General features: G+C 43.8%; 1 protein-coding gene across 6 annotated transcripts in view; it reads left to right on the top strand.

Annotated features, from left to right (window-relative positions):
* The window catches only part of dysf (dysferlin, limb girdle muscular dystrophy 2B (autosomal recessive)), a 407,686-nt gene that overhangs the window by 191,111 nt on the left and 192,570 nt on the right, over positions 1-24,005 (top strand). For all 6 annotated transcript variants that reach the window (XM_087991921.1, XM_087991945.1, XM_087991926.1 and 3 more), the window contains 5 exons: positions 4,363-4,540; positions 5,761-5,885; positions 6,677-6,783; positions 15,911-16,106; positions 17,740-17,895. In XM_087991921.1, the coding sequence (XP_087848047.1) occupies positions 4,363-4,540; positions 5,761-5,885; positions 6,677-6,783; positions 15,911-16,106; positions 17,740-17,895 (762 nt within the window). The remainder of the gene's footprint in view (positions 1-4,362; positions 4,541-5,760; positions 5,886-6,676; positions 6,784-15,910; positions 16,107-17,739; positions 17,896-24,005) is intronic.

Raw genomic sequence — 24,005 nt, 5'->3', positions numbered from 1 at the left:
GAAACAATATGTAAATAGTCCAATGAGGGAAAGACCCATACTAGACCTCATGTTGCAGAATTAGTCTGGCCCAGTGATCATAGTTGCAGTGGGGGAGCATTTTGGGAACAGTGATCATAATTGTGTAAGTGTTAAGATAGAGATTATAATAAGATTGGTCTTCGGGTGAAAATGCCAAATTGAGGGGAGAGGGAAGCGAATTACGCCATTATTAGGCAGGAACTGGAGAAATTAGATGAGGGATGGCTGTTTGAGGGTATCTGACATGTGGCAGTCTTTTATAGCCAATTAATCAGAGTTCAGGACCAGCATATTCCTCTCAGAAGTCAAGAGTGTGGTCAGGCAGCATCCGAGGAGCAGGAGAATCGACGTTTTGGGCAGAAGCTCTTCATTCCTGAAGAAGGGCTTATGCCCGAAATGTCAATTTTCCTGTTCCTCGGATGCTGCCTGACCAGCTGCGCATTCCCAGCACTACTCTAATCTGGACTCTGATCTCCAGCATCTGCAGTCCTCGCACTTTCTACCTGTTCCTATCAGGATGAAAGAGAAGGTTGGCAAGATTTGGGAATCCTGGATGGCAAGAGATATTGGAAGCTTGGTCATACGGAGAAAGGAAATCTCTGTCGGGTTTCGAAAACTGAAATCGGACAAGGAAGCAGGAATGATGTTAAATAAGGAATTAGGAGAGCTGAAGGCAGCCATGAAATATCCTTGGCGAGTAGGATTAAGAAGAATCCCAAGGCAATTTTGTACATATATTAGAAAGAAGAGGGTATTTAGGGAAATTTAGGGATATTTAGGGAAAGGGTAGGTCCACTCGAGAACATAAGTGGGAATGTGTTTGTAGAGCCAGAGGAAGTTGGTGAAGTTCTTAATGAGTATTTTGCATCTGTATTTACCAAGGAGAAGAATATGGATGATGGTAAGATTAGGGAGGTTATGGTGATATTCGAGGGCACGTCGATATTAAAATGGAGGAGGTGCTGGGTGTCTTGAAAAACATTACGGTAGATAAATCTCTAGGGCCTATCCCAGGATACACAGGGAGGCAAGAGAGGAGATTGTTGGAGCCTCAACAGAGATCTTTCTATCGTCATTAGCCACAGGTGAGGTCCCAAACACTGGAGAAGAGCCAACGTTGCTCTTTTATTTACACAGGGCAACAAGGATAATCCAGGAAATTATATGTTGGTGAACCTTACATTAGTGTTAGGAAAATTATGGATGAGGATTGTTTAGGGACAGAATTTACTTGGTATTTGGAAAAGAAAGGACTTATTAGAGATAATCAACATGGTTTCATGCAGGGGAGGTATTGTCTCAAAACTTTGATGGCGTTTTCCAAGGAAATGTTGAAGGTGATTGATGAGGGTAGGGCAGTGGATGTTGTCTATACAGAAGTACCTCGATTATCTGAACGAAATGGGCACCCACTATTTCATTCGGGTAATCGATTTTAACTTAAATACTGATCTAACTCTACTGGAGAGTTTGTTTAAATCTATAATTTTAATGAGTCTGCCATTTGGACAAACTAATCATTGCAGTCTATAAATTACGGGTTAAAAGGAGAAGGACTTACCAACACATAAATACTGTATATCAAATCCCAGCATTAAACAAGGTCCTGACAGACTCTATGATCGCAAGAGCATTTGTCAGTTTCTGGGAGTTCAGTCTCGCAGTAGAAAGACAGAAGCACAACCTCGCACATGGGTTTACATTCTCGGACTTTTCTTTAATGAACTGCCCAGTAACGTGCCAGGAACACTGTAAAACACTTACTTTTGCAAAGGGTTGCTGCTTGAGCTGCTTGTGTTTCTTTATTTTTGCCAGCATTTTCACGTGTTCTTCAGTACAGGTAATCCGAATACACTTACCCCTTTGATGTAACATTTTTGTGGGACCCTGAAATCTTCTTTGGATAATCCGAAATTTGGATAATCGATATTCGTATAATCGAGGTTCCTCTGTATAGACTTTACTAAATTATTTGACAAGGTGCCTCATGGTGGGCTGGTCCAGAGGATTATGTCACATGGGATTCATGCTGAGTTGGTAAGTTAGATACAAAATTGGTTGGGGGTAGTTGAAGGGGAATGTTTTTCTGACTGGAGATCTGTCACTGGTGGTGTTCCACTGGGACCTCTGTTTTTAGTAACAAATACAAGTGATTTGGATGAAAATGTAGGTGACCTGATTAGTAAGTTTGCAGGCACCCCAAAATGTGTTGGAGTTGTGGATAGTGAAAAAGGTTATCGGAGGTCACAGCAGGCTATAGAGTAGCTGGAAAGTTGGGTAGAGAAATGGTAGATGGAGTTTAATCCGGGCAAGAGTGAGGTGATGCATTTTGGGAGATCGAATGAAGAGGAAAGTACACAGTAAATGGCAGGACCCTTAGGAACAATGATATACAGAGGGATCTTGAGGTGCAAGTCCATAGCTCCCTGAAAGTGGCAACACAAGTGGATAGCGTGGTAAATATGGCATGCTTGCCTTCATCGGTCAGGACATTAAGTATAGAAGTTGACAAATAATGTTGCAACTGTATAATAATTTGGTTAGGCCACATTTGGAATAGTGTGTACAGTTCTGGTCCCCACCCTATAGGAAGGATCTGGAGACTTTGGAGAGAGGGTGCAAAAGAGGTTTACCAGGATGTTACCTGGCTTGGAGTATTGTAACCAAAAGGAAAAGTTGGACAATCTTGGATTGCTTTATCTAGAGTGTCAGAGGCTGAGGGGTGATCTGATAGAAGTATATAAAATTATAAGAGATGTGGATAGGATGGGTAGTCGGAGTCAAATACCAGGGGGCATAGATTTACAGTGAGTGGGGGAATGTTTAAAGAAGATGTGTGAGGAATGTTTTTTACACAGAGGATGTTCGGTTCCTGGAACATACTGCAGTAGAAGCAGAAAAAAATGGCAACATCTAAGAGGCATTTAGACAGACACATGGACAGGAGGGATACGGACCATGGGTAGATGGGATTAGATTTGAATGGCATCGTAGTTGACACAGACATGGTGGGCCGAAGGGCCTGTTTCTATGCTGTCGTGCTTTATTTTATGTTCAATGTTCTGCTCCTATACCTCAGAGATTTGAAGACAAATACCCGAGTTAGACTGTTGGTGGAGCAAAATCTTTCATCCAGAAGACAGCACAAGTCTTTCAATGGAATGCATTGCTGTTGGATGTTTTCACTGACTTCTTTCAAGATTGCCCATCGTTTGTATACTGTCAGAGCATTTCACTGATCGGCTTTATGTTTTGGATTCTTAGTTGCAATTACGGTTTGTTCCTTTCAATCTCAAATCAATTGTGTTATGATCACTATTTCTGCATAGGAGCTATTACAGTGAGACTTTTTAACTTATTTATCAAATCTACCTTGTTACACAGTACTAGTTTTAAAATGGCTTTATCCCTGTTTGGTTCCACAATCAGAAATAAATCCAAAAGAGTATTTTGGAAAAGCATCTTTACTCCGAGGTGGGTTGGAACTCACTATCACAGGGTCTAGTTCAAGTAAATAATAGAGATTATTTGGAGATGCTGGTGTTGGACTGGGGTGTACAAAGTTAAAAATCACGCAACACCAGGTTATATTGGAAGCATTAGCTTTCGGAGAGCCACTGCTTCGTCAGACAACCACCTGATGAAGGAGCAGCGCTCTGAAAGCTAGTGCTTCCAATTAAACCTGTTGGACTATAACCTGGTGTTGTGTGATTTTTAACATAATCGAGATGGATCGAAGAGGAAGTGCATGAGAAGGTTAGGAAGGTAAGGGGGTGGTTGGGGCCTGGAATGCATGGCCTGGGAGGGTGGTGGAGATGGGAAAACGTCACAACCTTTAAAAAGGACTGGAAATGTCATGGAGATGGTGAGGACTGCAGATGCTGGAAAGTCAGAGTTGATATAAAAAAAAGGTGGAACTGGGAAGGCACCGTGGGTCAGGCAGCATCAGAGGAGCAGGAGGGTCAATGTTTTGGGTAGGGCACTTCATCAGTCCTGAAATGATGACTCTCTCGCCCTACTGATGCTGCTTGACCTGCTGTGCTTATTCCAGCACTTGAAATGTCATAACATCCAAGATTATGGGTCTAGCTCAGGAAAGTGGGACTAGGGTAATACTAGTGTGGTGTATTTTTCATGGTACAGACTTGATGGGCTGAAGGGCCTCCGCTGCATGTTTCCATGACCCTGATGAAGCAGTATCAGGAATGCTAACCTAGCCTGGACCTGATGGGTGGTGTTTTCTGCTTCCAACCTCACCATCTCCTCACTGTCTGCTGGGTTAGTCACCAAAAAAGCTTCCTCCACCAAGTGACCGTGCCTTCCTGTTCTTCTTCCCCCCAGAAACACCTCCGTCGCCGTAAGTTCCACCTGTGTGCCGTCTTCTACTCTGCCACCATGCTTCAGGAAGTAGGCGATGCCATCCAGTTTGAGGTCAGCATCGGTAACTACGGCAACAAGTTCGATGCCACCTGTCTGCCCTTGGCCTCCACCACCCAGTACAGCCGGGCAGTGTTCGATGGTAGGTCAACCATGTCTACACTATTAGTGTCGTTTGACGTGTGTGCAAGTGAACAGGGGATTTAATTTCACATGAACCCAACTATGGGAGTCTGTGGGGAAGGTCTTACTCTGATTTCCAATAGTCAGGCCTTGACGTTGTCTAGGAAACATTAGGAGGTGAAATGAAATAACTGCACACAGGCCACTATCCTGTCACTAAGTCGCCCTTTATGTACACGTGCACTGTACATAGGCAATGACCTGCTAGCTCACAGTCAGTCCTCAGACTGAGAAGATTTCCTGGATCTTCTTTTTTTTTTTGCAGAGACAACTCTCAGAGTTAACAGAACCTCTCGACACTCCTGTGTTTTTTTTTAATTACCCCCAACACTACTGCCTAACTGCAGTAGTGCTTATTTTTCCCCAGTACCCATGGTGTGTGTGTGTGCAGGTGTGAGACACAGTGAAAGACACAAGGTGCACAAATCTTTATTCAGTTTCCACCACCAGGAAGAAAGCAAACACCCGAGTGGCCAGTGACAAGCAGTGCCCTTCACATCAAAGGGCAGTGCTGTGTGATCAAACAGTGAAGGGGAGGGCAGGGATTAAATCAAAATGAAATTGGACAGGGAAATAACCTCCAGTTTATATCTGTCAGCCAGGGCTCCCTGATTGGCCCAGTCAATGAGCATTAATGTTTTTTCAGTCAAAAATATTGACGCTGATGTTTTTTTTATCTCTGGGGCTTGAATTACTCAGATGTTATTGTTGAAAGACTGTCCATCATGCATGGGGGCAGGTACTACAGAATGATATTGGGAAGGAAGGTTCAGGGAAGGAGGGGAGAGGTTGCCAGGATGTTTTTTTTTAGATTAGATTAGATTACATTACAGTGTGGAAACAGGCCCTTCGGCCCAACAAGTCCACACCGACCCGCCGAAGCGAAACCCACCCATACCCCTACATTTACCCCTTACCTAACACTACGGGCAATTTAGCATGGCCAATTCACCTGACCCTGCACATCTTTTGGACTGTGGGAGGAAACCGGAGCACCCGGAGGAAACCCACGCAGACACGGGGAGAACGTGCAAACTCCACACAGTCAGTCGCCTGAGGCGGGAATTGAACCCGGGTCTCTGGTGCTGCGAGGCAGCAGTGCTAACCACTGTGCCACCGTGCCGCCCACCAATGTTGGCTAACCTTTAGGGATAATGCTCACTCCTTACTCTTTCTCAGGTTGCCATTATTACTTCCTGCCCTGGGGAAACGTGAAGCCAGTTGTGGTCCTGTCATCATACTGGGAGGATATCAGCTACAGGATCGATGCACTGAACATCCTGCTTAACGCTGTGGATAGACTTGTGAGTGTTGATGGGAGTGACGGAGGCAATGGACAAAGTCGAGGGAATACAAAGAGTGGCACAGAGGTTTCTGGGGCGATGGTTATTGTGGGATGGGGCAATGGTGCCTGTGCTGTGCCCTGGACCATGCTGTTATGGACTCGCAATGGTGCTGATGGGACAATGGGAGGTCAGCGACGGGTGCTGGAGCTTGACTCAACCGAGAGGGAAATGGCATCAGAAATCTCGCTCCCATCCGCATGCCCCATGATGGGACCCAGCAATCCCCTCAGGCACTCACTCGTCCCCCGATACAGATCCTTCTCCTGACACTGCCCCTTCCCTTTACTCCTCAACAGGCTTACTGACTGAAGAAGAGTCATATCGGATTCAAAACATTAACTCTATTTCTCTGTTCATGGGTAAGGCCAGACCCACTCAGTGTCTCCCACTCCATTCTCTGGGTGTGTTTCAATCCTGTTCACTCCATCCATTCTCACCCCCCCCAGCCTGCATGAGGACATTGTGGTTTAATCCCATTCATCACTCCCTTATTCCTCTACTGTCCATCCTTAAACTATGTAAAGGCTTTGACACTCTGTCCCAGGAGGCCAGTCCTGTTGTGCTATTGCTCCAGCAGTCCCTGGTTTAGTGCATTGTTATATCGCCTCCATGTCTTATTTTTCACGTGTGTGTGATCTAGTGAGTTTGACATTGCTGTTGTCCTGTGTTACATTTGAAATGCTATCGTTTTCGAACTGGCTTCAGTCCTGTGATGAGTTTGGCACTGTGTGATCATATGTCCTCTGTAGGAGTCCAGACTGGAGCTGGTCCACCTTGCTATCAAGGCAAAAAGTCCAGACAGTGAAGTGAAGAGAAGAATTGATGAACTAATTGACATTGTCATCACCGACTGCAGGTAAAGCTGGATATCAGTATCAGACATAAAGGTCAGAGGGCAATGCCAGCATCTATCACGGGGGGGGGGGGAAACCGGGACTTTACATTAAAGAGAATCAAACTAACTACAGAGTATCACCCAGTGTCTATTGTTGAGAGTGACACCCAGTGTCTAATATAGAGAGTAAGACCTGATGTCTAATATAGAGAGTAACACACAGTGCCTCTTATATAGAGTAACACCCAGTGTCTGTTATACAGAGTAACACCCAGTGTCTGTTATGTAGAGTAACACCCAGTGTCTGTTATCCAGAGTAACACCCAGTGTCTAATATACAGAATAACACCCAGTGTCTGTTATACAGAGTAACACCCAGTGTCTGTTATACAGAGTAACACCCAGTGTCTAATATACAGAATAACACCCAGTGTCTGTTATACAGAGTAACACCCAGTGTCTGTTATGTAGAGTAACACCCAGTGTCTGTTATCCAGAGTAACACCCAGTGTCTAATATACAGAATAGCACCCAGTGTCTGTTATACAGAGTAACACCCAGTGTCTAATATAGAGAGTAACACCCAGTGTCTCTTATATAGAGAGTAACACCCAGTGTCTAATATACAGAATAACACCCAGTGTCTAATAAAGAGAGTAACACACAGTGTCTCTTATATAGAGTAACACCCAGTGTCTGTTATACAGAGTAATACCCAGTGTCTAATATACAGAATAACACCCAGTGTCTAATATACAGAATAACACCCAGTGTCTACTATAGAGAGTAACACCCAGTGTCTAATATACAGAATAACACCCAGTGTCTAATATACAGAATAACACCCAGTGCTACTATAGAGAGTAACACCCAGTGTCTAATTTAGAGAGTAACACCCAGTGTCTAATATAGAGAGTAACACCCAGTGTCTAATATAGAGAATAAATCCCAGTCTCTAATACAGAGAGAAACACCCAGTGTCTGTTATATAGAGTAACACCCAGTGTCTAATATAGAGAGTAAATCCCAGTCTCTAATACAGAGAGAAACACCCAGTGTCTGTTATATAGAGTAACACCCAGTGTCTAGTATAGAGAGTAACACCCAGTGTCTGTTATATAGAGTAACACCCAGTGTCTAATATAGAAAGTAACACCCAGTGTCTCTTATATAGAGTAACACCCAGTGTCTAATATATAGAGTAACACCCAGTGTCAGTTATATAGAGTAACACCCAATGTCTTTTATACAGAGTAACACACAGTGGCTGATATAGAGAGTAACACCCAACATCTACTATAGAGGGTAACACCCAGTGTCTGTTATATAGAGTAACACCCATGTCTAATATAGAGAGTAACACCCAGTGTCTACTATAGAGAGTAACACCCAATGTCTACTATCGAGAGTAACACCCAGTGTCTAATGTATAGAGTAACACCCAGTGTCTGTTATATAGAGTAGCACCCAGTGTTTAATATAGAGAATAACACCCAGTGTCTCTTATATAGAGTAACACCCAGTGTCTGTTATACAGAGTAACACCCAGTGTCTGTTATACAGAGTAACACCCAGTGTCTAATATACAGAATAACATCCAGTGTCTGTTATACAGAGTAACACCCAGTGTCTGTTATGTAGAGTAACACCCAGTGTCTGTTATCCAGAGTAACACCCAGTGTCTAATATACAGAATAGCACCCAGTGTCTGTTATACAGAGTAACACCCAGTGTCTAATATAGAGAGTAACACCCAGTGTCTCTTATATAGAGAGTAACACCCAGTGTCTAATATACAGAATAACACCCAGTGTCTAATAAAGAGAGTAACACACAGTGTCTCTTATATAGAGTAACACCCAGTGTCTGTTATACAGAGTAATACCCAGTGTCTAATATACAGAATAACACCCAGTGTCTAATATACAGAATAACACCCAGTGTCTACTATAGAGAGTAACACCCAGTGTCTACTATAGAGAGTAACACCCAGTGTCTAATATACAGAATAACACCCAGTGTCTAATATACAGAATAACACCCAGTGCTACTATAGAGAGTAACACCCAGTGTCTAATTTAGAGAGTAACACCCAGTGTCTAATATAGAGAGTAACACCCAGTGTCTAATATAGAGAATAAATCCCAGTCTCTAATACAGAGAGAAACACCCAGTGTCTGTTATATAGAGTAACACCCAGTGTCTAATATAGAGAGTAAATCCCAGTCTCTAATACAGAGAGAAACACCCAGTGTCTGTTATATAGAGTAACACCCAGTGTCTAGTATAGAGAGTAACACCCAGTGTCTGTTATATAGAGTAACACCCAGTGTCTAATATAGAAAGTAACACCCAGTGTCTCTTATATAGAGTAACACCCAGTGTCTAATATATAGAGTAACACCCAGTGTCAGTTATATAGAGTAACACCCAATGTCTTTTATACAGAGTAACACACAGTGGCTGATATAGAGAGTAACACCCAACATCTACTATAGAGGGTAACACCCAGTGTCTGTTATATAGAGTAACACCCATGTCTAATATAGAGAGTAACACCCAGTGTCTACTATAGAGAGTAACACCCAATGTCTACTATCGAGAGTAACACCCAGTGTCTAATGTATAGAGTAACACCCAGTGTCTGTTATATAGAGTAGCACCCAGTGTTTAATATAGAGAATAACACCCAGTGTCTCTTATATAGAGTAACACCCAGTGTCTGTTATATCGAGTAACACCCAGTGTTTAATATAGAGAGTAACACCCAGTGTTCATTATATAGTGTAACACCTAGTGTCTAATATAGAAAATGACACCCAGTGGCTCTTATATAGAGTAACACCCAGTGTCTACTATCGAGAGTAACACCCAGTGTCTAGATTAGATTAGATTACATTACAGTGTGGAAACAGGCCCTTCGGCCCAACAAGTCCACACCGACCCGCCGAAGCGCAACCCACCCATACATTTACCCCTTACCTAACACTACGGGCAATTTAGCATGGCCAATTCACCTGACCTGCACATCTTTGGACTGTGGGAGGAAACCGGAGCACCCGGAGGAAACCCACGCAGACATGGGGAGAACGTGCAAACTCCACACAGTCAGTCTCCTGAGGCGGGAATTGAACCCGGGTCTCAGGCGCTGTGAGGCAGCAGTGCTAACCACTGTGCCACCATGCCGCCCAAAATTTATAGAGTAATGTATAGAGTAACACCCAGTGTCTGTTATATAGAGTAGCACCCAGTGTTTAATATAGAGAATAACACCCAGTGTCTCATATAGAGTAACACACAGTATCTAATATATAGAGTAACACCCAGTGTCTTTTATATAGAGTAACACCCAGTGTCTTTTATATATTAACACCCAATGTCTACTATAGAGAGTAACACCCAATGTCTAATATATAGAGTAACACCCAGTGTCTGTTATATCGAGTAACACCCAGTGTCTAATATAGAGAGTAACACCCAGTGTCTCTTATATAGTGTAACACCCAGTGTCTACTATCGAGAGTAACACCCAGTGTCTAATGTATAGAGTAGCACCCAGTGTCTGTTATACAGAGTAACACCCAGTGTCTAATATATAGAGTAACACCCAGTGTCTCTTATATAGAGTAACATCCAGTGTCTGTCATATAGAGTAACACCCAGTGTCTAATATACAGAGTAACACCCTGTGTCTTTTATATAAATTATCACGCAGTGCCTAATATAAGAAAGTAACACCCAGTGTCTGTTATAGAGTAACACCCCGTGTCTGACATATAGAGAGTAGCATCCGATGTCTAATATAAAGAGTAACACCCAGTGTCTCTTATATAGAGTAACACCCCTTGTCTGATATATAGAGAGTAACACCCAGTGTCTGTTATACAGAGTAACACCCAGTGTCTAATATAGAGAGTAATACCCAGTGTCTAATATATAGAGTAACAACCAGTGTCTACTATAGAGAGTAACACCCAGTGTCTGTTATATAGAGGAACACCCAATATCTAATATAGAGAGTAACACCCAGTGTCTAATATATAGAGAAACTCCCAGTGTCTAATATAGAGAGTAACACCCAGTGTCTAATATATAGAGTAACACCCAGTGTCTCTTATATAGAGTAACATCCAGTGTCTGTCATATAGAGTAACACCCAGTGTCTAATATACAGAGTAACACCCTGTGTCTTTTATATAGATTATCACCCAGTGCCTAATATAAGAGATTAACACCCAGTGTCTCTTATAGAATAAAACCCCGTGTCTCATATATAGAGAGTAGCACCTGATGTCTAATATAGAGAGTAACACCCAGTGTCTCTTATATAGAGTAACACCCAGTGTCTATTTTAGAGAGTAACACCCAGTGTCTGTTATATAGAGTAACACCCCTTGTCTGATATATAGAGAGTAACGCCCAGTGTCTGTTATATAGAGTAACACCCAGTGTCTAATATAGAGAGTAATACCCAGTGTCTAATATATAGAGTAACAACCAGTGTCTACTATAGAGAGTAACACCCAGTGTCTGTTATATAGAGTAACACCCAGTGTCTAATTGAGAGAATAAGACCAAGTGTCTACTATATAGAGTAACACCCAGTGTCTCTTTATATAGAGTAACACCCATGTCTGTTATATAGAGTAACACCCAGTGTCTCTTATATAGAGAGTAACACCCAGTGTCTACAATAGAGAGTAACACCCAGTGTCTCTTATATAGAGTATCACCCAGTATCTACTATATAGAGTAACACCCTGTGTCTAATATAGAGAGTAACACCCAGTGTCTGTTATGTAGAGTAACACCCCATGTCTGATATATAGGTAGTAGCGCCCAATGTCTAATATAGAGAGTAACACCCAGTGTCTCTTATATAGAGTAACACCCAGTGTCTAATCTAGAGAGTAACACCTGGTGTCTAATATATAGAGTAACACCCAGTGTCTCTTATATAGAGTAACACCCAGTGTCTAACATAGAGTAACACCAAGTGTCTAACATAGAGTAACACCCAGTATCTAATATATAGAGAAACACCCAGGGTCTAATATGGAGTAATACCAATGTCTAATATAGAGTAATACTCAGTGTCTAATATAGAGTAACACCCAGTGTCTAATATAGAGTAACACTCAGTGTCTAATGTGGAATAACACCCAGTGTCTGTTATGTAGAGTAACACCCAGTGTGTGTTATATAGAGTAACACCCAGTGTCTAATATAGAGTAACACTTAGTGTCTAATATAGAGTAACACCCAGTATCTAATATATAGAGTAACCCCTAGGGTCTAATATGGAGTAACACCCAGTGTCTAATATAGAGAGTAACACCCAAGGTCTAATTTAGAGTAACACCCTGTGTCTAATATAGAGTAACACTCAGTGTCTAATATAGAGTAACACCCAGTGTCTAATATAGAGTAACACTCAGTGTCTAATGTGGAGTAACACCCAGTGTCTGTTATGTAGAGTAACACCCAGTGTCTCTTATATAGAGTAACACCCAGTGTCTCTTATATAGAGTAACATCCAGTGTCTGTCATATAGAGTAACACCCAGTGTCTAATATACAGATTAACACCCTGTGTCTTTTATATAGATTATCACCCAGTGCCTAATATAAGAGAGTAACACCCAGTGTCTCTTATAGAGTAACACCCCGTGTCTGATGTATAGAGAGTAGCACCTGATGTCTAATATAGAGAGTAACACCCAGTGTCTCTTATATAGAGTAACACCCAGTGTCTAATATAGAGAGTAACACCCAGTGTCTGTTATATAGAGTAACACCCCTTGTCTGATATATAGAGAGTAATGCCCAGTGTCTGTTATATAGAGTAACACCCAGTGTCTAATATAGAGAGTAATACCCAGTGTCTAATATATAGAGTAACAACCAGTGTCTACTATAGAGAGTAACACCCAGTGTCTGTTATATAGAGTAACACCCAGTGTCTAATTGAGAGAATAAGACCAAGTGTCTAATATATAGAATAACACCCAGTGTCTCTTTATATAGAGTAACACCCAGTGTCTGTTATATAGAGTAACACCCATGTCTGTTATATAGAGTAACACCCAGAGTCTGTTATATAGAGAGTAACACCCAGTGTCTACAATAGAGAGTAACACCCAGTGTCTCTTATATAGAGTATCACCCAGTATCTACTATATAGAGTAACACCCTGCGTCTAATATAGAGAGTAACACCCAGTGACTGTTATGTAGAGTAACACCCAGGGTCTAATATAGAGTAACACCCAGTGTCTAATATAGAGTAACACTCAGTATTTAATATATAGAGAAACACCCAGGGTCTAATATGGAGTAACACCCAGTGTCTAATTGTAGAGAGTAACACCCAGTGTCTCTTATATAGAGTAACACCCAGTGTCTAACATAGAGCAACACCAAGTGTCTAACATAGAGTAACACCCAGTATCTAAAATATAGAGAAACACCCAGGGTCTAATATGGAGTAACACCAAGTGTCTAATATAGAGTAATACTCAGTGTCTAATATAGAGTAACACCCAGTGTCTAATTTAGAGAGTAACACCCAGGGTCTAATATAGAGTAACACCCAGGGTCTAATATAGAGTAACACTCAGTGTCTAATGTAGAGTTACATCCAGTGTCTGTTATGTAGAGTAACACCCAGTGTGTGTTATGTAGAGTAACACCCAGTGTGTGTTATATAGAGTAACACCCAGTGTCTAATACAGAGAGTGATACCCAGTGTCTCTTATATAGAGTAACACCCAGTGTCTAACATAGAGCAACACCAAGTGTCTAACATAGAGTAACACCCAGTATCTAAAATATAGAGAAACACCCAGGGTCTAATATGGAGTAACATCAAGTGTCTAATATAGAGTAATACTCAGTGTCTAATATAGAGTAACACCCAGTGTCTAATTTAGAGAGTAACACCCAGGGTCTAATATAGAGTAACACCCAGGGTCTAATATAGAGTAACACTCAGTGTCTAATGTAGAGTTACATCCAGTGTCTGTTATGTAGAGTAACACCCAGTGTGTGTTATGTAGAGTAACACCCAGTGTGTTATATAGAGTAACACCCAGTGTCTAATACAGAGAGTGATACCCAGTGTCTAATATAGAGAGTAACACCCAGTGTCTGTAATATAGACTAACATCCAGTGTCTAATATATAGAGTAACACCCAGTGTCTAATATACAGAATATCACCCAGCGTCTAATATAGAAAGTAACACCCAGTGTCTGTTATATTGAGTAACATCCAGTGTCTAATATAGAGAGTAACACCCAGTGTCTAATATACAGAATATCACCCAGCGTCTACTATAGAGAGTAACACCCAGTGTCTAATATAGAGAGTAACACCAAGTGTCTAATATACAGTGACGCCCAGTGTCTAATATAGAGTAACATTCAGTGTCTATTATGTAGAGTAACACCCAGTGTCTACTATACAGAGTAGCACCCAGTGTCTACTATGGGCGTTGCTCTCTAGTGTCTCTTATATGGAGTATCATCCAGTGTCTACTATATAGAGTAACACCCAGTGTCTAATATAGAGAGTAACACCCAGTGTCTAATTTATAGAGTAACACCCAGCGTGTAATATAAAGAATAACACCCAGTGTCTAACATCGAGAGTAACACCCAGTATCTAATATTGAGTGACGCCCAGTGTCTAATATAGAGAGTAACACCCCATGTCTACTATAGAGTAACACCTAGTGTCTAATATAGAGAGTAACACCCAGTGTCTCTTATATAGAGTAACACCCAGTGTCTGTTATATAGAGTGATGCCCAGTGTCTAATATAGAGAGTAACACCCCATGTCTATTATAGAGTAACACCCAGTGTCTAATATAGAGAGTAACACCCAGTGTCTCTTATATAGAGTAACACCCAGTGTCTACTATAGAGTAACACCCAGTGTCTAATATAGAGAGTAACACCCATTGTCTAATAAACAGAGTATCACCCCGTGTCTACTATAGAGAGTAACACCCAGTGTTGATTGTATGGAGTAACATCCAGTGTCTGTTATAGAGTATAACACCCAGAGTCTATTGTAGAGAGTAACACCCTCTGTCTGTTATAGAGAGTTTAAAATCACACAATGCTGGATTATAGTCCAGCAGGTTTATTTGGAAGCACTAGCTTTCAGAGCGCTGCTCCTTCATCAGGTGGTTGTGGAGTATATCACAGAATTTATAGTAAAGTGTCATACAAATGAAATGGTATATTTAACAAACCTGATTGTTGTTAAGTCTTTCATCGTTTGGAATGGGGTGCGGGTTTTGGTTCATTAATATATAAATCCCAGAATTTCTTTTATGTCACATTCTCAAGGTTTTATAACAAAGAGTGACATCTCAGCTCAGACAATGCATTAAAGGTGTGAGGTTAGAGTCTGGCTGTATCCCAATCTTAAGTCAGACTGTTTCTATTTCCAAACTGGAATTTACAAAATGATTATTAGAGAGAGGAACACTCTGTGTTTTATGGAGAACAGCACCCAGTGGATGTTATATAGAGTAACACCAAGTGTCTATTATAGTGGGTCAGTTAAGGAGATTTACACCAGTGTCTCTTATAGATAGATGTGTGATATGTAACTCGAGGAAATGTGTCTATACTCTGTGTTACAGGTTTGCTCGCTGAGCTGGAAGGTTCATTTCCAGACGTTTCGTCACCATACTAGGTAACATCATCAGTGAGCCTCCAGATGAAGTCGGGAGCTTCATTCGGAAGCCCACTGAAGATGTTATCTAGTATGGTGATGAAACATCTGGAAATGAACCTTCCAGCTCAGCGAGCCAATCTACACTCAGATTCTCAACCTGAGCTACAAATCTTCTCAAAACTCGCTAATTCTGTGTTACAGGCAGAGAGGAGATGAGGGCCAATTACAATGGGACAGTTCCAAAGGTTGATGCCATCTCATTTCCTGATTTACTACCATACACTCTTTGTCAGAGCCATAACAATTCTCCAAAATCCCAGGAATGTCTTTGCAGCCATATTCCCGACACCTCCTGGGTGACATTCCAGCTGTAGTTCCCTGGCTGCCTTACCCCTGCAGTGCTGAGGGATGGGGGTGTGCTGGAATCCAACAAGGTTTTGTCTTCTCTTTTACACAGCCTGCCACTTCCCAAAGTCCCGGAGATTCCGTCTGCCACCTGCCTGGACAATCACATCTACAGATTCCGCACAACAAACTTACTCCAGATCACACAAGCTGCAGAGAACCTCAAACATGAAGACAGTCCTGATCTGCAGCTCACCCTGGATCAGGCCGAGGATTGGCTTGTTCGACTCAAGAGCATGGCAGAGGAGGTGATGATCCCTATTTATTTACAGTACTCACACAGTCTGGATGGAGGCTCAGCTTCTAATGGAATCGCCCCATGCATTCTGGTCGGAATCAGTGCTTTGTGCTGGGATTATTGCATCCCCGGGACAGGGACAACACGGGGCTAGATATAGAATAAAGCTGCCTCTACACTGTCCCCATCAAACACTCTCAGGATAGGGACAACATAAAGTTAGATACAGAGTAAAGCTTCCTCTACACTATCCCCATCAAACACTCCCAGGACAAGGACAGCATGGGGTTAGCTACAGAGTAAAGCTCCCTCTGCACTGTCCCCAACAAACACTCCCCGGACAGGGATAACACCGTGTTAGATACAGAGTAACACCTTAGAACATAGAACATAGAACAATACAGCACAGAACAGGCCCTTCGGCCCACGATGTTATGCCGAACATTTGTCCTAGCTTAAGCACCCATCCATGTACCTATCCAATTGCCGCTTAAAGGTCACCAAAGATTCTGACTCTACCACTCCCACAGGCAGTGCATTCCATGCCCCCACCACTCTCTGGGTAAAGAACCCACCCCTGACATCTCCCCTATACCTTCCACCCTTCACCTTAAATCTATGTTCCCTTGTAACACTCTGTTGTACCCGGGGAAAAAGTTTCTGACTGGCTACTCTATCTATTCCTCTGATCATCTTATAAACCTCTATCAAGTCACCCCTCATCCTTCGCCGTTCCAACGAGAAAAGGCCTAGCACTCTCAACCTATCCTCGTACGACCTATTCTCCATTCCAGGCAACATCCTGGTAAATCTTCTCTGCACCCTCTCCAAAGCTTCCACATCTTTCCTAAAGTGAGGCGACCAGAACTGCGACCTAAAGTGAGGTGACCTTGTCAACTCTGGGTGTCTGGTTGATGTTATAACCCATACCAGCTCATTGTTCCTGTAACATGGGGTCCATGTGGGCCCTACCTCACTATCTCAGTGAAATATCTCCCTATCCTGAATGTAAAATCCACCTGTCTGTCAAACCAGCTCTCCATTTACACAATTTCTTGGAAGAAGACCATTCAGCCCATCGGGTCCATGTTGAGCATTCAGTCAGTTGCATTCCTTGGGGTGCCCACTTCTTATTATCCCATAGGTTAGTACATTATGTAGTGGGAACCCAGATTCAAATCCTGCCATGCCAGACAGTGGAATTTGAATTTAATAAAAACCTGGAATTCGGGGGTCTAATGATGACTGTAAAACTATTGTCACTCATGGAAAAAAAACATCTGGTTCACTAATGCCCTTTAGGGAAGGAAACTGCCATCCTTACCTGGCCTGTTCTACATGTGACTCCAGACCCACAGAAATGTGGTTGACTCTTAATTACTAGGAATTGGTAATAAAGGTTGGTCTTGCCGGCGAAGCCCTCATTCTGTGAATGAATAAATCAGAAAAACCCACTCACATGATGGAGAATTGGGAGAGTTTGAGGGTTCACGTCCTCAGAATTCCTTTTGAAGTTCCCTCTGTGACCTCAGGAACAGACCTTGAGTAGGACGTTAGTGAAAAGGCACTTCCTTAGTCGTCGCTTTGTTGTCTTGTTCTCAGAATCGATTGCTGACAGCAGTGCGGTGTGTTTCTATTGACAGCCACAGAACAGTTTACCTGACATTGTGATCTGGACATTGCAAGGAGACCGGCGATCCGCCTATTACCGTATCCCGGCACACGAGGTTCTCTATTCCCGCCGAGCCCCTTACTGTTCCGGGAAAAACTGCGGACAGCTTCAGACAATCTTTTTAAAGGTGAGGGGCTGACGGGACTGTGGGGTGGAGGAAGCGGTGGGGGGGCGGTGGGAGGGCAGTGAGAGCCGCATTCATCGTGCAGCCCACTGGAGCTGAGATTCCTGGGATGAATTCACATCTGGGCGCTGGCTACTGCGTTTCAGCTGTAGTCCATGTGGGTGACATGCTATTTCAGAAGGCTGGGCCCAGTCTGTGTGATATAGACAGAGTGCTGCACTGTCAGAGGTGCCATTTTCAGCAGAAAGACCTTATGGGTGGCACAGTAACTCAGTGGTTAGCACTACTGCCTCACAGCACCAGGGACCCGGGTCCGATTCCAAACTTGGGCGACTGTCTGTGTGAAGTTTGCACGTACTCCCTGTGTCTGTGTGGGTTTCTTCTGGGTGCTCTGGTTTCCTCCCACCATCCAAAGATGTGCAGGTTTGGGTGGATTGGCCATGCTAAGTTGTCCATAGTGTTCAGGGGATGTATACATTACGTGGATTAGACATGGGAAACGTAGGGTGGGGGGGATAGAGTGCTTTACAGAGGTTCAGTGTGGACTCAATGGGCTGAATGGTCTGCTCCCACACTGTGGGAATTCTATGAGTTTGTGCGTGGATATAAAGATCCCACACAATTGTTTTGAGGATGAGCTAATGGTTTCTCCCTGGTGACATCCATTCCCACAACCAATCTCGCTGTGGGACATTGCTGAGTTGCAGTTTGTGGGTACTTGAGGTGTGTCTACAATTAGCTGCCGTGTCTCTGATGTTCTTTCTGAAATGGTCAGGAGAGGTTTCTCAGGCAAAACATTTCTTTTGCGGCAGAACACCAGGAACTGCGGAAGCTGGAAACCTGAAGCAAAAGCAGAAAATGCTGGAGAAACTCAGTAGGTCTGACAGCATCTTTGAGGAGAAAAACAGGATCAACGTTTTGAGTCCAGTGACCGTTCTTCAGAACTGAACTCCACTGAACTCGAAATGTTAACTCTGCCTTCTCTCTCTCACTCCACAGATGCGGCCAGACCTGCTGAGTTTCTCCAACACTTTTGGTTTGCTTCGGTGACAAGTCTCAGCATATTGAATCCATTCCTGTATTGTCCTTGAACAGGCTTTGGTCTTTGAGTGAGCTGTCTTTTAGGGCTATGAACTAAGAGTGGTGTACATACGTCTGAGTGTAAGCCCTGTTTACAACGTCTGATTAGATTCCCTACAGTATGGAAACAGGCCATTTGGCCCAACATGTCCACACTGACCCTCTGAAGAGTAACCCAACCAGACCCATTCCCTTGCCCCATATTTACCCATGAATATGATGCACCTAACATTATGGGCAAGTTCCCATGACCAATCCACCTGACCTCCACATCTTTGGATTGTGGAAGGAAACTGGAGCACCTGGAGGAAACCGATGCAGACACAGGGACAATGTGCAAACTCCACAGAGACAGGTGCCTGAAGTGGGAATCGAACCCGGATCTCTGGCACTGTGAGACAGCAGTGCTAACCACTGAGCCACCATGCCGCCCTATTCCTCTTGTTGAAGATCAGAAAGCCAGGCTAATTCTCACTAAATAAGGGTTAAAATCCCACTACAGTAGATCTTAGACTTTACATTCAATTAAAATAAAGCCTGGAATTCTAACGGTAGCTTAATTTATCGGATGTTTGCATCATTGGCTGGCCATTTATTGCCTGTGGGGAGAAAGTGAGGTCTGCAGATGCTGGAGATCAAAGTTGAAACTTTATTGCTGGAACAGCACAGCAGGTCAGGCAGCATCCAGGGAACAGGAGATTCGACGTTTCGGGCACAGGCCCTTCTTCAGGAACCATTCCTGAAGAAGGGCCTGTGCCCGAAACGTCGAATCTCCTGTTCCCTGGATGCTGCCTGACCTGCTGTGCTGTTCCAGCAATAAAGTTTCAACATTTATTGCCTGTCCCTTGTTGCCCTGGAGAAGGTGACGTGAGCTGCTTTGTTGAACTGCTGCAGTCCACAGGCTGTAGACTTCTCGTTGCCTCGGGAAGGCAGTCAACATCATCAAAAACCTGGGCGAAAGTGAGGCCTGCAGATGCTGGAGAACAGAGTCGAGAGAGTGGTGCTGGAAAAGCACAGCAGGCTAGGTAGCATCCGAGGAGCAGGAGAAGCGACATTTCGGGCAAAAGCCCTTCAACCTCTTCCATCAGGCAGAAGATACAAAAGCTTAACCATGTGTACCAGCAGATTTAAGAACAGCTTCTTCCCCGCTGTTATAAGATTTCTGAATGGATGTGAAAGAGACCTTGGAGTGCAGGTTCATAGCTCCTTGAAAGTGGAGTCGCAAGTAGATAGGATAGGTCAGAAGGCATTTGGTATGCTTTCTTTTATTGGTCAGAGTATTGAGTACAGGAGTTGGGAGGTCATGTTGCGGCTGTACAGGACATTGGTTAGGCCACTGTTGGAATATTACATGCAATTCTGGTCTCCTTCCTATCGGAAAGATGTTGTGAAACTTGAAAGGATTCAGAAAAGATTTACAAGGATGTTGCCAGGGATGGAGGATTTGAGTTATAGGGATAGGCTGAACAGGCTGGGGCTGTTTTCCCTGGAACGTCGGAGGCTGAGGGGTGACCTTACAGAGGTTTACAAAATTATGAGGGGCATGGATAGGGTAAATAAGCAAAGTCTTTTCCCTGGGGTCGGGGAGTCCAGAACTAGAGGGCATAGGTTTAGGGTGAGAAGGGAAAGATATAAAAGAGACCTAAGGGGCAACATTTTCACACAGAGGGTGGTATGTGTATGGAATGAGCTGCCAGAGGATGTGGTGGAGGCTGGTACAATTGCAACATTTAAAAGGCATTTGGATGGGTATATGAATAGGAAGGGTTTGGAGGGATATGGGCTGGGTGCTGGCAGGTGGGACTAGATTGGGTTGGGATATCTGGTCGGCATGGACAGGTTGGACTGAAGGATCTGTTTCTGTGCTGTACATCTCTATGACTCTAAAATTTTAAACTTAATGTTGATCTCGCTCTCTGTGCACCTTCCCTGCATTGTAGATTAGATTACAGTGTGGAAACAGGCCCTTCGGCCCAACAAGTCCACACCGACCCGCCGAAGCGCAACCCACCCATACCCCTACCCCTACATTTACCCCTTACCTAACCATTTAGTATGGCCAATTCACCTAACCTGCACATCTTTGGACTGTGGGAGGAAACCGGAGCACCCGGAGGAAACCCATGCAGACACGGGGAGAACATGCAAACTCCACACAGTCAGTCGCCTGAGGCAGGAATTGAACCCGGGTCTCTGGCGCTGTGAGGCAGCAGTGCTAACCACTGGGCCACCGTGGTGCCCAGTGTATTCCTTGCTCTGTTCTACTACCCTAATGCACTCTGTCTGGTATGATCTGCCTACACTGCATGCAAAACAAAACTTTTCACTGTACCCAGGTACATGTGACAATAACAAATCAGATCAAATCAAACATACAGTGCTGGAAGCGTGGGAATTCCAGGATTTTGACCCAGCGATACTGAAGGAACGGTGACATATTTCCAAGTCAGGATGGTGAGTGGCTTGGAGGAAAACTTGCAGGTGGTGGTGTTGCCATGTATCTGCTGCCCTTGGCCTTCAAACTGACCATGAGACTACCATTGATTTCCATAAGATGCACTAACATCTGGTTGATGTTCTCTTCCTCCATGCGCATGGGAAATCTGCATTTCTTACCTGGTCTGGCCTACCTGTGACTGCAGACCCACAGAAATGTGGCTTCCCTCTGAACTTGCCTACTAGCCCCTCAGAACGTGGGAAGTGAGGGAGAACCTACAATAGAAGTGCAAACATTCCATGAAGGGAAGTAAACCGATCGTTTTGATCAGCCGATCCACTCCCGAAACTGGGATGGAGTGGTGTCTCCCTGCAGTTATTGAGGTGGAAGAGGTTTTAATGGGCTGTCTGTTGTCAAGGTCACCAGGCCCTGTGGGGGTGGGGTGAGGGTGGAGGGCAGCCTCTGGATGATGAAGCTAACATAGATCAGAGAAGAGAAGGCCTAATTGGATTGGGATAATCTCATGCTGGAGTGTCACAGAACTGCCTGAGGAAGTGGTGGATGCAGGTACAGTTACGTTTTAAAAACATTTGGATAAGTACATGAATAAACATAGAAGCAAAGAAGATAGGAGCAAGAGGAGGCCATTCAGCCCTTCGAGCCTGCTCGAACAAGTTTGCTGATGATACCACCGTGGTCAGTCGAATCTCAGATGGCGACAAAACAGACTGCACATGGGAGGTGGAAGACCTGGAAAAATGGTGCACTGAGAACAACCTAGCTCTCAATGTCGGCAAAACCAAGGGACTCATTATTGACTTTCAGTGGAATGTTACCCATGCCCCCATACACATTAACAGCACAGAGGTGGAACGGGTGGAGAGGGTCAAGCTCCTGGGAGTGGTCATCCACAACAAGCTTTCTTGGACTCTTCATGTGGACGCACTGGTTACAAAGGCCCAACAGCGTCTCTTCTTCCTCAGGCAGCTGAGGAAATTTGGCATGACGATGAATACCCTTGCCAACCATTATAGTTGTGCCATCGAGAGCATTCTGTCTGGGTTTATCACCACCTGGTATGGTAACTGTACCATTCAAGATCGGAGACAGTTACAGAGAGGGGTGAACTCAGCCCGGACAATCACAAAGGCCAACCTCCCATCTATAGAATCCATCTCCCAGGCCCAAGGAAAGGCCACCAGCATTCTCAAAGATCCATCCCATCCTGGCAATGTTTTTCTACAATCTCTACCATCGGGGAGAAGGTACAGAAGCCTGAACACACACACCAGCCGGTTTCGTAACAGTTTCTACCCTACTGTTGTCAGAATACTGAATGGACTCACAAACTCTTAATATCTGCCTGTACCTGTGTTTTTGTTTTTGCCACTGTTTACCTATTATTTACTATCTATGCTACTTAACTCTGTGATCTGCCTGTATTGCTCGCGAGGAAAAGCTTTTCACTGCACTTTGGTACACGTGACAATAAATTCAATTCACCATTCATCACGATCATGGCTGATTGTCCAACTCAATAGCCTCATCCTGCTTTCTCCCCATAACCTTTGATCCCATTCCCCTCAAGTGCGAAATTTGGCATCAACTCCTTCCTGTGGTCATGAATTCCACAGGCTCACTGCTCTTTGGGTGAAGACATGTCTCTCCATCTCCGTCCTAAATGGTCCAGCCTGAATACTCAGAATAAGAAGGATTTGAAGAGCTATGAGCCAAACATAGGCAGTAGGGCTAGTTCAGTTTGGGATTACAGTTGGCATGGATGGGTTGGATCGAAGGGTCTGTTTCCATGCTGTATGACTCTACGACTGTATTTGGATTTGAGGACCATGGGATTTGGTATATTGGAACAATGGGAATATGGGACTGACGAAATGCTATGCATTGATCCAATGGGTTGAATGAATTCCTTCTGGGAAATAGTAACTCTGATTCCATAAATGTAGACTTACTTTGAAGATTGTGTGGTACCATGTGCCTTTAACCAGCTCCCTCCTTGGACAGTTCATCAGTATATCAGAGTTTGGGAACTGAGGGCTGTGCCATATCAGCTGGAATTAGACAGAGATTGGGAATGGTATCTACTGGAATGAGGCAGGGATCGGGGAGTGTACAGTATTGACTGGAGTGAGGCAGGGATTGGGGAGTGTACAGTATTGACTGGAATGAGGCAGGGATTGGGGAGTGTACAGTATTGACTGGAGTGAGACAGGGATTGGGGAGTGTACAGTATTCACTGGAGTGAGACAGGGATTTGGGAATGTACAGTATTGACTGGAGTGAGACAGGGATTGGGGAATGTACAGTATTGACTGGAGTGAAACAGGGATTGGGGAGTGTACAGTATTGACTGGAGTGAGACAGGGATTGGGGAGTGTACAGTATTGACTGGAGTGAGACAGGGATTGGGGAGTGTACAGTATTGACTGGAATGAGACAGGGATTGGGGAGTGTACAGTATTGACTGGAGTGAGACAGGGATTTGGGAATGTACAGTATTGAGTGGAATGAGGCAGGGATTGGGGAGTGTACAGTATTGACTGGAGTGAGACAGGGATTTGGGAATGTACAGTATTGA

This window comes from Chiloscyllium plagiosum, unplaced genomic scaffold (genome assembly GCF_037043375.1).
Source record: "Chiloscyllium plagiosum isolate Xiang-an unplaced genomic scaffold, Cpla_swu_hap1 HiC_scaffold_1, whole genome shotgun sequence".
Taxonomy (NCBI): Eukaryota; Metazoa; Chordata; class Chondrichthyes; order Orectolobiformes; family Hemiscylliidae; genus Chiloscyllium; species Chiloscyllium plagiosum.
Note: the sequence above shows the minus strand (reverse complement) of the source record. Positions and strands in the feature narration are given on the sequence as shown.